We start from the raw sequence: 16042 nt of genomic DNA, 5'->3' as shown, positions 1-16042 counted from the left end.
GGGAAGCTTGTGGAAGGCTACCCGAATCGTTTGACCCAAGTTAAATAATTTTAAGGTAATGCTACCATATACTAATTGAGTGTATTTTTCACACTTCTGACCCACTGGGAATGTGATGAAATAAACAAAAGCTGAAATAAATCATTCTTTACTATTATTCTGACATTTCACATTCTTAAAATAAAGTGGTGATCCAAACTGGCCTAAGACAGGGAATTTTGTTCTAGGATTAAATTTCAGGAATTGTTTAAATGTATTTGTATGTAAACTTCTGACTTCAACTGTACATGTAGGTAGGGGTAAAGTGACTGTGCATAGGTAATAAACAGAGAGTAGCAGCAGTGTGTGTGAGGGAATGTGTATGTGTGTGTGTGTGTGGTGTCTTCAAAATGCATGTGTGTGTTTTGTGTGTGTCCGTGTGTGTGTGTTGGAGTGTCAGTGTAGCATGTGTGGGTGTGTGCTTAGAGTCCAGTGTGTGTACATCGATCCTGTGCAAGAAAGTCAGTGCAAAAAAAAAAAAAAGAATAAATAAGAATAAAATAAGGGGGTGGATGCAAATACTTATTTCATGCACAATGATACACCTCGCCTCTCCTCTGCCTATTAGCTATTCATATTTTTTCTTGTGGGTTCATATTGAAAATTGATCAGGCTTTGAATGCTTTTATGTGTGGTATGATTGCTAGTTAGCCTATTGCAGATCTTGACAAACGATCCACTTTCCAGTATTGCCACTATGAATGGTGGATAGAGGACAGGATAGACAGACTGGTAGACTACATTGACCTGTGGTAGTAAAAGTTAGCATGTCGAAAAGCGCAGTGGAAAAGGGAAGTACCAAAACACCTTGACATAGGGGAGGTGCATGCAAGCAGATGAGGAAATGTGGCAAGGATAGAAGAAATAATGCAAAAGAGCGAATGTAAACCATGGAAAAAATGCACTACCCTCCCCTGTGCCCAATAAAAAAACACAACCCTCCTCAAAGCAAAAAGGTAGACAACCCTCTCCCTATGTTGCCCCCCGCGCCCTTAACATTTCTCTAGGTAAAGAATGTCTGCATTTTGACCACCAGAGTGCGTTATTTCCACTATACTCCTAAGGGGGCGTGGTCAGCATTTGCACTCCATTAAGTCACGTTAAGTAACATTTTTGTTGCAATTCCAGTATTTGAGCCAGTCGTCAAGTCACGTAAATCGGAGTATATTGAAACCATCTGGAGTGTACACGACGATTTAGGAAAACATATCTTTAGGGAGAATCGATTGGTAAGTTACAGTAGGCAAGATAACAAGTATTTGTTTCTTGTTTGTGGTTGTTATGGACCTAGCTAGCGTAACGTAAACGTTGGATTTTCAGCCAGCAATCTTAAACTAGCTAATTTGGTTGAGACGGGGGCATAGAGTAGCAAGTTAGCTAGCTACGTACTTGACAGTGTGGTCAGAATTAGCTGTGAAGAGATAAATATAATATTTGCTGTGGTTCATGGGGAGTGATGTGAAGCCGTGAGACAGAATAGGGTGGGTCAGCATGGGTGACAGCACACGGCTATAGTAAATGCACTTAACTAACGTTAACTATCTGCTGTATTTAACATTCACATTGTTGACGTAACTAGCTGGTTATGGTAACCAGAGACCGTAGAGAAACTCTCGCTGTGGTAACTATGTAGCTAGCTGTAACATATTGGCAGACGGTAACGGTAAGTATTATGATGTAACTTCCGGCATAAGCCATGGATTCACGAACGACACTGTTGGAGGATCCACATGGCTAATTTAACCTCTCATCAATCTGCTTAGATCCCAGATGAGATGGAGCGCCTCTGTCCCATTCTGCCAAATAACGTTCTCTCTCAACTGTAGTCTGTTGTACACCCACCCAGACTGTCTGTCACTTTTTCACAAGTTGATTGCCCTACTTTTTCTCAGCACAAGTACTAACCACAAAAGTAACTATTTGGAATTGGGACGAGCAGCAAAAGACTAGTAACGTTACTATCCCAGGGATTCTTGAAAGATTAAGCCAACCAAGTGGAAACTGTCTAATGACTTTGACAATCTTAACCAAAACAGCTCTTAGGTCCAAATCAAGATGTTCTACACATGTGGACCCAATGAAGCCATGGTGGTGTCTGGTAAGATGCTTTCTTTTATGTGTTAATATTTAATAACATAATCTTATATGGCACTATACAGAACCCTCTAAAAAAACAGGTTGGGTAATCTACCCAGCCTTACCCCCATCGCCCTACATGGCCCAATATTATTATGACCCTTCTTGAAACTATAATAGGCCTATGTTGTTTACTGTATGTGATTGTTTACAGTACAAGTAACAGTAAAACGTCATGCAGGGTCAAGTGACATGTGACTCACTTTAGCCTATCATCAAGTGTCATGTGATACCATTTAGCAACACTGGGCCACTTTCAGTTGTCAAACTTTGCTGATAGAAAAGTCATTAATAGAGCCAACGTGATTCCTTGATCTACGTGTCGGAGAGGCATGTTTGTTCTATATTACATATTTCTATCTGAATGTTACAAAACATTGTGTCCTGCTGAACGTACCCTGGATGTCACAGTGTGTAGTAAACCAGGACAGGAATCTAATCGGGTTCAGCTCAAACAGTACAGTACTTTGTTAACTTTTTACAATACCAGCTGTCACTAGGCTAGCTCCTCACTTACATTGTATTGTATGGAATGTGGTGTTGCAATGTAGTCCAATATGTAGGCAAATTAATATATGTCATAGGCTCAGTGTGTACATGACATCTTAATTGTGTGCACTACTGTGTTGACCGAGAGTACAGCCTAATGTAAACTCATCTCTCATATTTTCAAATAACCCACTCCCTTTTAGTATATACTAAGGCAATTGTTTTCCCTTTCTCTGTCAATCTGATTGCTCTCTCTTTTTCACTTCTCCTCCAGGCTTTGGTCGTTCCCCTCCTCTAATGATCGCTGGAGGAAGAGTGTTTGTCCTCCCCTGTATTCAACAGATCCAGAGGTGGCTATCTCTCCCTCCCCTTCTTCTTTCAGCTATCCATCCGTTCATCTATCCAGGTTTCATTCAGGGATTCTATTAATGTATAGAGAAAAAGGCCCCATAGTCACCGTGTATTCTCTACTGTTACTGTAACGTTAGTGGTTAAATGAGCCTATATGAATACCAGGCTACTATTTTAAGCTTATAATGCAACACAATCTATCTGTCATTTGTAGCCTCCACCTGTAGTCGTGGTTACTCTCTCTGTCTGACTCACTTTCTTCTCCATCCCTCTCACTATCCCCTCTATTCTCACTGTACTTTCCCTCTTTGAACCTCTTCTCTCTGTCTCTGTTAGGATCACTCTGAACACCCTGACTCTGAATGTGAAGAGTGATAAGGTGTACACCCGTCATGGAGTGCCCATCTCTGTCACTGGCATCGCTCAAGTATGGACTTAGAAGTCAACACCCCACCCAGTGTACATGTGAAAGTAGCCATGTATTCTGATTGGATAGGTACATTTGACCTCACATGGAATCCCCATTTGTCCTATGTGATCTTTGACCTCTAACCCCTGACCTCTGGCAGGTGAAGATCCAGGGTCAGAACAAGGAGATGCTGGCCACGGCCTGTCAGATGTTCATGGGGAAGTCTGAGGCTGAGGTCTCCAACATCGCCCTGGAAACACTGGAGGGGCACCAGAGGGCCATCATCGCCCATCTGACTGTTGAGGTAGGCTACACACCGCACCATGTCCTGATAAAGGGCATGTGTTGCCTCTGGTGCCCTTTTCTCTTCCATAAGGAGTGCCTTTGTCTTTTGAATTGCTCAATGTCTCGCTGACTTCAACCTACAAGCCATAGCTTGTTTTTCTCATCGTTGACTTTTCTCATAACTTACCAAAAGGCTAGCAAACCTGCCTGGCAACTTAGAGCATTAATGGATTATAGTTATTATAACATATGTAATAGTAACGCGTTTCCTTTCATTCCCCTGGTCTGTCATTTACTTCCTGTGTAGCTTTGGCTGATCTCCTCTGTGTGCTACTGGTGTCACCTCCTCCCCACATAGATACAGAAATACTAGAAGGGACAAAGCCCATCAGACCAGGTCAATTTGACAGGAACACTCATGGGTACACTCGTTATGGCTGGTCGACCCTAATCAATCAATCAATCAAATGTATTTATAAAGCCCTTTTTACATCAGCTGATGTCACAAAGTGCTGTATAGAAACTCACCCTAAAACCTCAAACAGCAAGCAATGTTGATGTAGAAGCACAGTGGCTAGGAAAAACTCCCTAGAAAGGCCAGAACCTAGGAAGAAACCTAGAGAGGAACCAGGCTCTGAGGGGGGGCCAGTCCTCTTCTGGCTGTGCCGGGTGGAGATGTTCAAATGTTCATAGATGACCAGCAGGGTCAGATAATAATAATCACAGTGGTTGTAGAGGGTGCAACAGGTCAGCACCTCAGGAGTAAATGTCAGTTGGCTTTTCATAGCCGATCATTCAGAGTTAGAGATGAGGTGCGGTAGAGAGAGGGTCCAAAACAGCAGGTCCGGGACAAGGTAGCACGTTCAGTGAATAGGTCAGGATTCCATAGCCGCAGGCAGAACAGTTGAATTTGGAGCAGCAGCTTGACCAGGTGGACTAGGGAAAGCAAGGAGCCATCAGGCCAGGTAGTCCTGAAACATGATCCTAGGGGAGAGCGAGAGAGAGAGCCCCCAGACACAAACTATTGCAGCATAAATACTGGAGGCTGAGACAGGAGGGGTCGGGAGACACTGTGGCCCTGTCCAACGATACCCCCGGACAGGGCCAAACAGAGATCTCAACAAACCTGAGGGGGGCGCCAACCCGAACAGGAAGGTCATGTCAGTGACTCAACCCACTCAAGGGACAGCATGGAAGAGCACCAGTAAGCCAGTGACTCAGCCCCCGTAATAGGGTTAGAGGCAGAGAATCCCAATGGAGTGAGGGGAACTGGCCAGGCAAGGGAGGTTCGTCGCTCCAGTGCCTTTCCGTTCACCTTCACACCCCTGGGCCAGGCTACACTTAGTCATAGGACCTACTGAAGAGCTGAGTCTTCAATAAAGACTTAAAGGTCGAGACCGAGTCTGTGTCTCTCACATGGATAGGCAGACCATTTCATAAAAATTGAGCTTTATAGGAGAAATCCCTGCCTCCAGCTGTTTGCTTAGAAATTATAGGTACAGTAAGGAGGCCTGCGTCTTGTGACCGTAGCGTACATGTAGGTATGTAAAGCAGGACCAAATCGGAAATGTAGGTAGGAGCAAGCCTATGCAATGCTTTGTAGGTTAGCAGTAAAACCCCACATAGCCTGGTTCCTCTCTAGGTTTCTTCCTAGGTTTTGGCCTTTCTAGGGAGTTTTTCCTAGCCACCGTGCTTCTACACCTGCATTGCTTGCTGTTTGGGGTTTTAGGTTGGGTTTCTGTACAGCACTTTGAGATATCAGCTGATGTACGAAGGGCTATATAAATAAATTTGATTTGATTTGAATAGGGTCCAGTATGCAGCTTGAAGGTTTAGAGGCTATATATTATATATATATTTAGAGACTATTTTTATCAATGTGTCGAGATATAGTATTTAAAGAACTTGCGTGTCTCCCTTGATCCTAGGTCCTGGCAGAGTTGTGCAGACTCAGAACAACTGAGCTTTGGAGGAATACGCAGGTTTAAAGAGGAGTCCGTAATTTGCTTTCTAATGTATCATGATCTTTTCGTCAAAGAAGTTCATGATTTTATCACTGCTGAAGTGAAAGCCATCCTCTCTTGGGGAATGCTGCTTTTTAGTTAGCTTTGGAACAGTATCAAAAATAAATGTTGGATTGTTCTTATTTTCCTCAATTAAGTTGGAAAAATAGGATGATCGAGCAGCAGTGAGGGCTCTTCGATACTGCACGGTATTGTCTTTCCAAGCCAGTCCAAAGACTTCCAGTATGGTGTGGTGCCATTTCCGTTCCAATTTTCTGGAAGCTTGCTTCAGGGCTCGGGTACTTTCTGTATACCAGGGAGCTAGTTTCTTATGGCACATTTGGTTTGTTTTTAGGGGTGCGATTGCATCTAGGGTGTTACGCAAGGTTACATTTAGTTCCTCACTTTGGTGGTTAATTGATTTTGTACTCTGACATCCTTGGGGTAGGTGGAGGGAGTCTGGAAGGACATCTAAGAATCTTTGGGTTGTCTGAGACTATAGCACGGCTTTTGATGATCCTTGGTTCGGGTCTGAGCAGATTATTTGTTGCGGTTGCGAATGTAATAAAATGGTGGTCCGATAGTCCATGATTATGAGGAAAAACATTAACATTCACAATATTTATTCCACGGGACAAAACTAGGTCCAGAGTATGACTGTGGCAGTGAGTAGACATGTTGGACAAAACCCACTGATCAATGATGGCTCCGAAAGCCTTTTGGAGTGGGTCTGTGGACTTTTCCATGTGAGTATTCAAGTCACCAAAAATGTGAATATTATCTGCCATGACTATAAGGTCTGATAGGAATTCAGGGAACTCGGTGAGGAGCGCTGTATATGGCCCAGGAGGCCTGTAAACAGTAGCTATATAAAAAGTGATTGAGTAGGCTGCATAGATTTCACGACTAGAAGATGAAAACGCAGTCTTTTTTTGTTGTTGTAAATTTAAATTTGCTATCATAAATGTCAGCAACACCTCCACCTTTGCAGGATGCGCTGGGGATATGTTCACTAGTGTAACCAGGAGGTGAGGCCTCATTTAACACAATAAATTCATCAGGCTTAAGCCATGTTTCAGTCAGGCCAATCACATCAAGATCAGTGATTAGTTCGTTGACTATAACTGCCTTGGAAGTGAGGGATCTAACATTAAGTAGCCCTATTTTGAGATGTGAGAAATCACAATCTCTTTCAATAATGGCAGGAATGGAGGAGGTATTTATTCCAGTGAGATTGCTAAGGCGAACAACACCATGTTTAGTTTTGCCCAACCAAGATCGAGGCACAGACATGGTCTCAATGGGGATAGCTGAGCTGACTACACTGACTGTGCTAGTGGCAGACTCCACTAAGCTGGCAGGCTGGCTAACAGCTTGCTGCCTGGCCTGCACCCTATCTCATTGTGGAGCTAGAGGAGTTAGAGCCCTGTCTATGTTCATAGATAAGATGAGAGCACCCCTCCAGCTAGGATGGAGTCTGTCACTCCTCAGCAGGCCAGGCTTGGTCTTGTTTGTGGGTGAGTCCCAGAAAGAGGGCCAATTATCTACAAATTCTATCTTTTGGGAGGGGCAGAAAACCGTTTTCAACCAGCGATTGAGTTGTGAGAGACTGCTTGGTGACCTCTGACTGTTTCATCCTAACATCATTGGTGCTGACGTGGATAACAATATTCCTATACTCTCTACACTCGCCAGTTTTAGCTTTAGCCAGCACCATCTTCAGATTAGCCTTAACGTCGGTAGCCCTGCCCCCTGGTAAACAGTGTATGATCGCTGGATGATTTGTTTTAAGTTTAATACTGCAGGTAATGGAGTCTCCAATGACTAGGGTTTTCAATTTGTCAGAGCTAATGGTGGGAGGCTTCGGCGTCTCAGACCCCGTAACGGGTGGAGAGAAGACTCGGACCGACTCGTTGCTAAATGGGGAGAAACGGTTGAAAGTTTCTGTCGGCTGAATGAACACCGGTTGAGCATTCCTACAGCATTTCCCTCCAGAAGCCATGAGAAAGTTGTCCGGCTGCGGGGACTGTGCCAGGGGATTTATACTACTATCTGTACTTACTGGTGGCACAGACGCTGTTTCATCCTTTCCTACACTTAAATGACCCTTGCTTAACGATTGCGTCTGAAGCTGGGCTTGCAGCACAGCTGTCCTCGCCATAAGGCGATCGTTCTCCTGTATATTATGAGTACAGTGACTGCAATTAGAAGGTTTAATGTTACTTCTTAGCTTCGGCTGGTGGAGGTCGTGTAGGACCATGTCCAGAAAGCATCATGTTAATGTTACCACTTAGCTTCGGCTGGTGGAGGTCGTGTAGAACCATGTCCAGAAAGCATCATGTTAATGTTACCACTTAGCTTCGGCTGGTGGAGGTCGTGTAGAACCATGTCCAGAAAGCATCATGTTAATGTTACCACTTAGCTTCGGCTGGTGGAGGTCGTGTAGAACCATGTCCAGAAAGCATCATGTTAATGTTACCACTTAGCTTCGGCTGGTGGAGGTCGTGTAGAACCATGTCCAGAAAGCATCATGTTAATGTTACCACTTAGCTTCGGCTGGTGGAGGTCGTGTAGAACCATGTCCAGAAAGCATCATGTTAATGTTACCACTTAGCTTCGGCTGGTGGAGGTCGTGTAGAACCATGTCCAGAAAGCATCATGTTAATGTTACCACTTAGCTTCGGCTGGTGGAGGTCGTGTAGAACCATGTCCAGAAAGCATCCGGGGTGAAAAAGGTGAATGAAAAAAGTTGTGCGGGGGGGGAAAATAATAAAAACCGTAACGTTGGCAGGTAGCAAAGAAACTTTAGCAACAAACTGCACAGCAGCACGTAAACAACCCACTTGTCCTTCGTGGCTCAGTTAGTAGAGCATGGCGCTTGCAACGCCAGGGTTCATGGGTTAGATCGCCGTTGGGGCCACCAATACGAAAATGTATAAAAGTGTCTGCTAAATGGTATTATTATATTATCCTTCCCCTGTAGGAGATCTACCAGGACCGTAAGAAGTTTTCTGAGCAGGTGTTCAAGGTGGCCTCCTCTGACCTGGTCAACATGGGCATCGGCGTGGTCAGCTACACGCTCAAAGACGTTCACGACGACCAGGTTTGTTCGCTCTGACAAATATACAGTGACGTTACGGTATGAAGGTCACACAAGGATTACTACAGAAAACAGTCTGAAATTGAGATATTTAGCACAGATTTGGTAAAAATGCAAATGCCTTTTTGAAAGTCAGTGTTCGAGAATGCAAGACAAATTGCTGCACGAAAATACTTGTTTACTGTTCTGTTTATGTTCATAACCAGTTTATAGTAGCAATAAGTCTCAAAGGGGTGTGGTATATGGCCAATATATCATGACAAAGGGTTGTTCTTTGACACGATGCGAAGCGGACTGCCTGGACACAGCCCTTAGCCGTGGTATATTGGCCACATTACACAAACCCCTGAGTTGCCTTATTGCTATTATAAACTGGTTATGAACATAAATAGAACAGTAAGTATTTTTGTGGGATATTGCCTGATATACGCACAGCTGAAATGCTGTTTCAGCCAATCAGCATGCTGGACCCAAACTACCATGTTTCTAATAATAATAATAACACTGTCTCTGTCAGGACTACCTCACCTCCCTGGGTAAAGCTAGGACAGCTCAGGTGCAGAAGGATGCCAGGATCGGAGAGGCTCAGTACAAACGAGACGCGGTGATCCGTGAGGCCCAGGCCATGCAGGAGAAGGTGTCGGCCCAGTATCTGAATGAGATCGAGATGGCCAAAGCCCAGAGAGACTACGAGCTGAAGAAGGCCTCCTACGACTATGAGGTCAACACCAAGAAGGCGGAGTCTGAGATGGCCTATCAGCTGCAGGTATCCTGCCACCAAACTCTGGGCCGTGCAATGATCCTCTCATTCAGACGCTCAACACAGCCGAGGCAGTGTGTCGTGTTCTAATAACGGAAGATATTCCCGTTTATTTACACAGGGCAGAATCCTAACTTGAGACATGTGCATGATCCTCAAATTCCCTCCACTGCCATCACTTTTGATGTGAAGTGTCTGAGTGTTGTTTTGTAAATCCGTTGTGTTATTGGGGTTATGTAGGTGGCGAAGACGAAGCAGCGGATTGAGGAGGAGACGATGCAGGTGAAGGTGGTGGAGAGGTCTCAGCAGATCATGCTGCAGGAGCAGGAGATCACCCGTAAGGAGATGGAGCTGGAGGCCACGGTGAAGAAGCCTGCTGAGGCAGAGAGATACCGTCTGGAGAGACTGGCTGAGGCGGAACGGTATGTTACATTACCCAGGGCCTCATTGAGACAGTTTTCACGTGAAAGTTGTCAGTTATAAAAACTAAACTTGAGATGAGAATGTACTTCTCCTCCTGCAAACTCTGGACCATGTGTACACAACGTTTCTAGTGTTGCATTGCTAAAATAACATTATGCAAATGAAGAATTTATGAGGACACTCTTATTCATAGCCAAAAACAAGTAGCTAAATATAATAACAAGATGTAATCATTCGCCGTTATTTTTTGCGTTCTAAAATAATGATCATTGCAGAATAAATTCCTCATATTTTCTGGCCATATTCATATTTCTGAAGTAGCCATAGAACGAATGACCATGCACATCTCTCATTTAATTGAACCTATTAGATAGGCTATTATAATAATTTAAAAATGGCTCTAGCTAGCCTATGCATCCAACAGGGAGCGCAGTTTATAACAGACAGTTGATATGAGAGTCTGTGGTTGATGCTTTACATTGAAGTGTGTAGGCTACAGCTGTTAGTAACCAAACTGTAGTTGTCCTTTTTTCCCAGTTACACCATGTTTCAGAATTCGTGGGCAGTACAGCATATTTATGTTTGGGGAAAAAGTGACTGCAAAACATTATTGCAAACAATCTATTTACAGGTCCACAACCATTTGCAATTGTTTCTGTCTTTCAGAAACGGTCAGATACACCCCCTCCGGGACATTTAGGTTCTATCTTTCAGAAAAGGGCAGATACACCCCCTCCGGGACATTTTGTTTCTGTCTTTCAGAAACGGTCAGATACACCCCCTCCGGGACATTTAGTTTCTGTCTTTCAGAAACGGGCAGATACACCCCCTCCGGGACATTTAGGTTCTGTCTTTCAGAAACGGTCAGATACACCCCCTCCGGGACATTTAGTTTCTGTCTTTCAGAAACGGTCAGATACACCCCCTCCGGGACATTTAGTTTCTGTCTTTCAGAAACGGGCAGATACACCCCCTCCGGGACATTTAGTTTCTGTCTTTCAGAAACGGTCAGATACACCCCCTCCGGGACATTTAGGTTCTGTCTTTCAGAAACGGTCAGATACACCACACCCCCTCCGGGACATTTAGGTTCTGTTTTTCAGAAACGGTCAGATACACCCCCTCCGGGACATTTTGTTTCTGTCTTTCAGAAACGGTCAGATACACCCCCTCCGGGACATTTAGTTTCTGTCTTTCAGAAACGGTCAGATACACCCCCTCCGGGACATTTAGTTTCTGTCTTTCAGAAACGGGCAGATATACCCCCTCCGGGACATTTAGTTTCTGTCTTTCAGAAACGGTCAGATACACCCCCTCCGGGACATTTTGTTTCTGTCTTTCAGCCCCTCTGGGACATTTGATGAAGTTCACCATTGCTATTCCTTTGAGACACTTTAAATGTCTAATTACAATACCTTTAAAGTAAACAGCAAATAAAGGCCTTATTGTCACCATAAAAGGGGAATGATGGGGGTATGTCAGAACTGTGGGTATGTTCTGTTCCGTAGTCGTCAGTAGTCCTGGACAGTGAGTCCTGTTAAAGGTCCAACATTTGTTCAGCTCAACTCAAACTGTCTCTCTTTCACAGTGCACAGCTCATCATGGAGGCTGAGGCAGAGGCAGAGTCCATCAGAGTGAGTTCAGCAGCGCCTCCCTTCTCTCCTCTCTCTTCTCTATCATGTCCCTCCACTCTCCTGTCACTCCTGTTGTCTCTTCACCCCCAGTACAATAGCTGTCTGATATGCCTCCTGTCTTAGCTCCCCCGACAGCCTGTCCCTTCCACCCTTTCATCCACTTGCTCTCGCTCTGTATCTCCCCCTGCCTCCCCTCTCTCCATCTCTTCATAGTGTTCTCTGTTCCTCTTCCCATCTCTATTCTAAATTCCCTGTCTCCTCCTTCGGAGACATCGCTCACTTCCCTTAATATAACCTTACTTTAGGATAAGTTCTCTCTCTTCCTGTTTCATATATTATACACATCCTTATTAAACCATCCATTTGTATATTTGTTTCATAAAACAACGTGGTTCAGCAGTTTATTATGTCCACCACCTGGTTCATGAAAATGGTTCGCTCCTACAGACAGTGAGTCACGTGGCCTGCTATATAAAGCGGACAGACTGGCATCCAGTTTCTGTTACATTGAACGTTAGAATGGGCAAAACGAGTGACCTAAGCAACTTTGAGGGTGGTGTGATCGTCGGTGCCAGGCGCGCCGGTTCCAGTACCTCAAACAGCTGGGGTTTACCGAGTCTCTGGGGTTTACCGAGAATGGTGCGACAAACACAAAACATCCAGTCAACGGCAGTCCTGTGGGTGAAAACAGCTCGTTGATGAGAGAGGTTGGAGGAGAACATCAAGGATCGTGCTAAGAGGTGGGCCACAAACAGGCAAATGGCTGCGCAGAATGACATCTCGAAAGGCACAACTCGACAGTCCTTGTCACGGATGGGCTATTGCAGCAGATGACCACACCAGGTTCCACTCCTATCAGCTCCAGCGGGCACGTGATCACCAACACTCGACAATTGAGTGGAAAAACATTGCCTGGCTCGACGAATCCCGGTTCCTGTTGCGTCATGCTGGTGTCAGCAGCATGACTCCATGGCCCCATCCAGCCTGGTGTTAATGGTACAGGCTGGTGGTGTAATGGTGTGGGGAATGTTTTCCTGCCACACGAGTAGGTCCCTTGAAACCAATTGAGCAACATTTCTATGCACGAAGAATTCAGGCTGTTCTGCACCCTACCCGGTACTAGATGGGTGTACCTAATAAACTGGCAACTGAGTGTGTTCTTATTTATTCTTTCATATATACAACCTTTGTTTATTTGAACTAATGTGTTCTCTGTCCTGTCTGTAGATGAGGGGTGATGCTGAGGCGTTTGCTTTGGAGGCTAAAGGTCGTGCCGAGGCAGAGCAGATGGCTAAGAAGGCTGAGGCCTTTAAACAGTACGGGGAGGGAGCCATGGTAGACATGCTGCTGGAGAAACTACCACTGGTCAGTCACACTGGGAGTAGGACTGGTTCTACTAGAGACTGGGAGGATGCATGGATAGGGAGAAGGCTTGATGGGAAAGTGATTCAGTAGATATGGAGAGTTTAAGTGGATGGATGGATGGATGGAGAGATGAAGAGATTGGATGGATGACAGATTGATTAGATGACAGATGGACATGTAGTGTACTGTTACTGCAGTCCTGTCTGCTGCTGTTCTCTTCCTGAAGCTACCATCACTCCTCCTGTCCTCTAGATAGCAGAGGAGATCAGCAGGCCCCTCTCCATGGCCCAGAAGGTTACCATGGTTTCCAGCGGCGGGGGTGAGGTGGGCGCGGCCAAGCTGACCGGAGAGGTTCTGGACATCATGACCAGACTACCAGCTGCCGTGGAGAAACTCACTGGAATCAACATCTCACAGGTGTGTGTGTGTGTGTGAGAGGAAGAGAGAGGAAAATAGTATTTGTGTGTACATATTTGTCGACGAACACTGACATTCTCTCCCCTTCTTTCCACAGGTTGGGCTGTCCACCCGAATGGGCTGAGAATGGAGCCTAGTTATTGAGACAGTCTGCACCGTCAGACCAGGAACTCCATACTGCCTCCTTGTGCCTATAATTATTATTACCTAGTGTAGTTGTCTGTCTGCATGCCTGTCTCCTTAGGGCATGTCTGTCTGCATGCCTGTCTCCTTAGGGCATGTCTGTCTGCATGCCTGTCTCCTTAGGGCATGTCTGTCTGCATGCCTGTCTCCTTAGGGCATGTCTTTCTCCTTAGGGCATGTCTTTCTCCTTAGGGCATGTCTTTCTCCTTAGGGCATGTCTGTCTGCATGCCTGTCTCCTTAGGGCATGCCTGTCTCCTTAGGGCATGCCTGTCTCCTTAGGGCTTGTCTCAACACTCTTATTCGACCTCCCCTCTTGCTTCCTGGTCCTTTTTGGCACTGATCTGAAAACAGAGGATGGTTCCAAGCTGTATGTTGTAAGCCTACTGGGGGAGTGTGTCTCCTGGTCATTCATAACTGTTAGTTCAGCTTGGATGAAGGAAAGAAAAGCACTTTGGAGTAGCATGACACAGCCTTCGTTGTTCTGGTAGTAACTCCGCCTCCTCCACCATTCTGTACTCTTTTCTCCATCCGTTATTCAGTGTGTTTTAATCACTGCTTCAAGCCTGCCTCTGTCTCCCTCCATTACAGGTTTGGGTCCATATAAACTGTTCAACTGTCTCAGTTATAATTCATAGAATGTTATTTCATTGGGATGTGGTTGTGTTTGAGAAATGATGTAGGAAATAATCGTGTCAGTATGAGGTCATCCATGTCATTGTTGGGTTTGTCAGCTGATTGTTTTGTCAACATTTGCAGTTCTAGAAGGTTCTCAGCATCGGAAGCTTGCTTAGTTGCTATCAAATGAAGAAATGCTTTTTACTTTCACTGGGAAGAAATGAAGATATGTCCAGAATCAGAATTTAGATAATGGTAGTCATGTTATTTATACATGACTTCTGCATGCCTTACAGCATTCCAGTACCTCTGTCTACCACCTTATGGACAAAGTAGTTTTCCACTATGTGCTCCCCTGACAGTAGACCCTAAGATCAGTCTATCTACTCATATCTCTAAGATGACACTCTAGAATGGCCAGTGCCTTGTTTTAGAGTCTAATTAATCATATCAGTTCAAGCCATATTACAATAGAAGCCAAGTTACATGCAGATTATTCTGTCTTTTGTAAGTCTGTGTTTTACGATTTGTGGGCTTTTTGCCATGACTCTGCCATTTGTGGGGGATGAGAACACAAACTATATGATGGGTTGGCACTAAACCTCTTCTGTGTTGGTACAATACTGGCATAGACACAATCAATGGAGTACCGACTCTGGAACTACAGATTCTGTTACTATACTGTTGTTTATCCAACAGACAGATTGTCATGTACACCATTATGGCTTAGTTCCAGTGTGTTTCTAAACCCTAGACTTATTAGACAGACAGGCCTTCGATCAGAGCTTCTACTGTGCTAGAACTGTATAAAGGTGGAGATTTTCTGTGAAGTGATTGGAAGGAAGAGGGAGGGAGCAGACTGGGGGTTTTCCTGCTGAAGGCTAACCTCCGAGGTCTCTATCTAGGTCAGGTGTACTGTCAGTCACGTGGTGTCTGGTAGATGTGTTGTTTGAGGTGAAGGTATTTGTGTAGAAGAGGGGAATGGGTGCCAGTCTGTTTCTGCTCTCTTTTCAAATCCTTCTAGAATTGCCATGCCAAACATGTTTCCCTTGACAATGACAATGGAACAGGCAAAAACACAAACAGACCTGGGACCAGGCTACAGACACTAAAGTAGTGGACTTCCATTAAGTTGTATGGTCCAGTGGGGTATTCAGGGACCTTCTATAGATTGGAGTAGACAATATACATTTGAATTAGGAGCTATCCTTTCATATTGTAATATTATCATTAGAATGGTGTATTTTTGTTGTGCTGGTCACATCCCTTTGATCCTTTTGTAGTACAGGGTTGTTGTAGTTGTTAGGGACTTGTTCTATACCATAGAATCCTTCTAATTCTATACCGCTGCTCAGGATTCTAGAAGCTACTTCTCTCTACCGGATTGAATACTACCACAAAGCTTACATGCGATCTGGCTGTCTATGCATTTTGTTACCAAGTGCCTGACTAAGTTGAAAGATTCCCATTTTTCTCTCAACCTAAAGACTAAACTATCACACCAGGTTAAACATGAACAATCTAGAGGCATGCTATGTCCTAAAGATATTAATGAAAGCCATTTTCGTCAAACCAATTCTACTGCTTTCACTTATGCACACACCTGTATATTACATCAGTCAATGATTTGTGACTTCTAACCTTTTTATGTCCTGTAGCTGCACTTAGTTCAATGTGATTTCTGTCTTTATTTCCATCTATACTTTGTTGACTTGCCAAAATAATCCTGGCCTCCCGTGTAGTGTAAATTTAGTATGCAAGTGCACTAAATATTTGGAATGAAATTATTGTAACAACATATAAACACAAACTCTGATTTCCTAACGTAAACC

At 44.5% G+C, this 16042-nt stretch overlaps 1 protein-coding gene across 1 annotated transcript; it reads left to right on the top strand.

Moving 5' to 3' along the window:
* Positions 1 to 1110: 1110 nt before the first annotated feature.
* LOC115106879 (flotillin-1-like) lies at positions 1111 to 16040 on the top strand. The gene is made up of 12 exons (XM_029630060.2): positions 1111 to 1268; positions 2076 to 2137; positions 2939 to 3014; positions 3352 to 3442; positions 3585 to 3728; positions 8696 to 8815; positions 9330 to 9578; positions 9813 to 9994; positions 11584 to 11629; positions 12857 to 12994; positions 13247 to 13411; positions 13509 to 16040. The coding sequence occupies exons 2-12, from the start codon at positions 2095 to 2097 to the stop codon at positions 13533 to 13535; spliced, it is 1281 nt and encodes a 426-aa protein (XP_029485920.2). The 5' UTR covers positions 1111 to 1268; positions 2076 to 2094; the 3' UTR covers positions 13536 to 16040.
* The last annotated feature ends 2 nt before the right edge of the window (positions 16041 to 16042 follow it).

The sequence above is a fragment of the Oncorhynchus nerka genome, linkage group LG3, assembly GCF_034236695.1.
Source record: "Oncorhynchus nerka isolate Pitt River linkage group LG3, Oner_Uvic_2.0, whole genome shotgun sequence".
In the NCBI taxonomy this organism is placed as follows: Eukaryota; Metazoa; Chordata; class Actinopteri; order Salmoniformes; family Salmonidae; genus Oncorhynchus; species Oncorhynchus nerka.
This window is presented reverse-complemented; position numbering and strand designations above follow the sequence as displayed.

Bases quoted from the DNA above. Each gene is read 5' to 3' on its own strand.
- LOC115106879 (XM_029630060.2), top strand. From the start codon at position 2,095: ATGTTCTACACATGTGGACCCAATGAAGCCATGGTGGTGTCTG. The intron at 2,138-2,938 runs GTAAGATGCTTT...CTTCTCCTCCAG, and splicing joins TGAAGCCATGGTGGTGTCTG to GCTTTGGTCGTTCCCCTCCT. The intron at 12,995-13,246 runs GTCAGTCACACT...CCTGTCCTCTAG, and splicing joins TGCTGGAGAAACTACCACTG to ATAGCAGAGGAGATCAGCAG.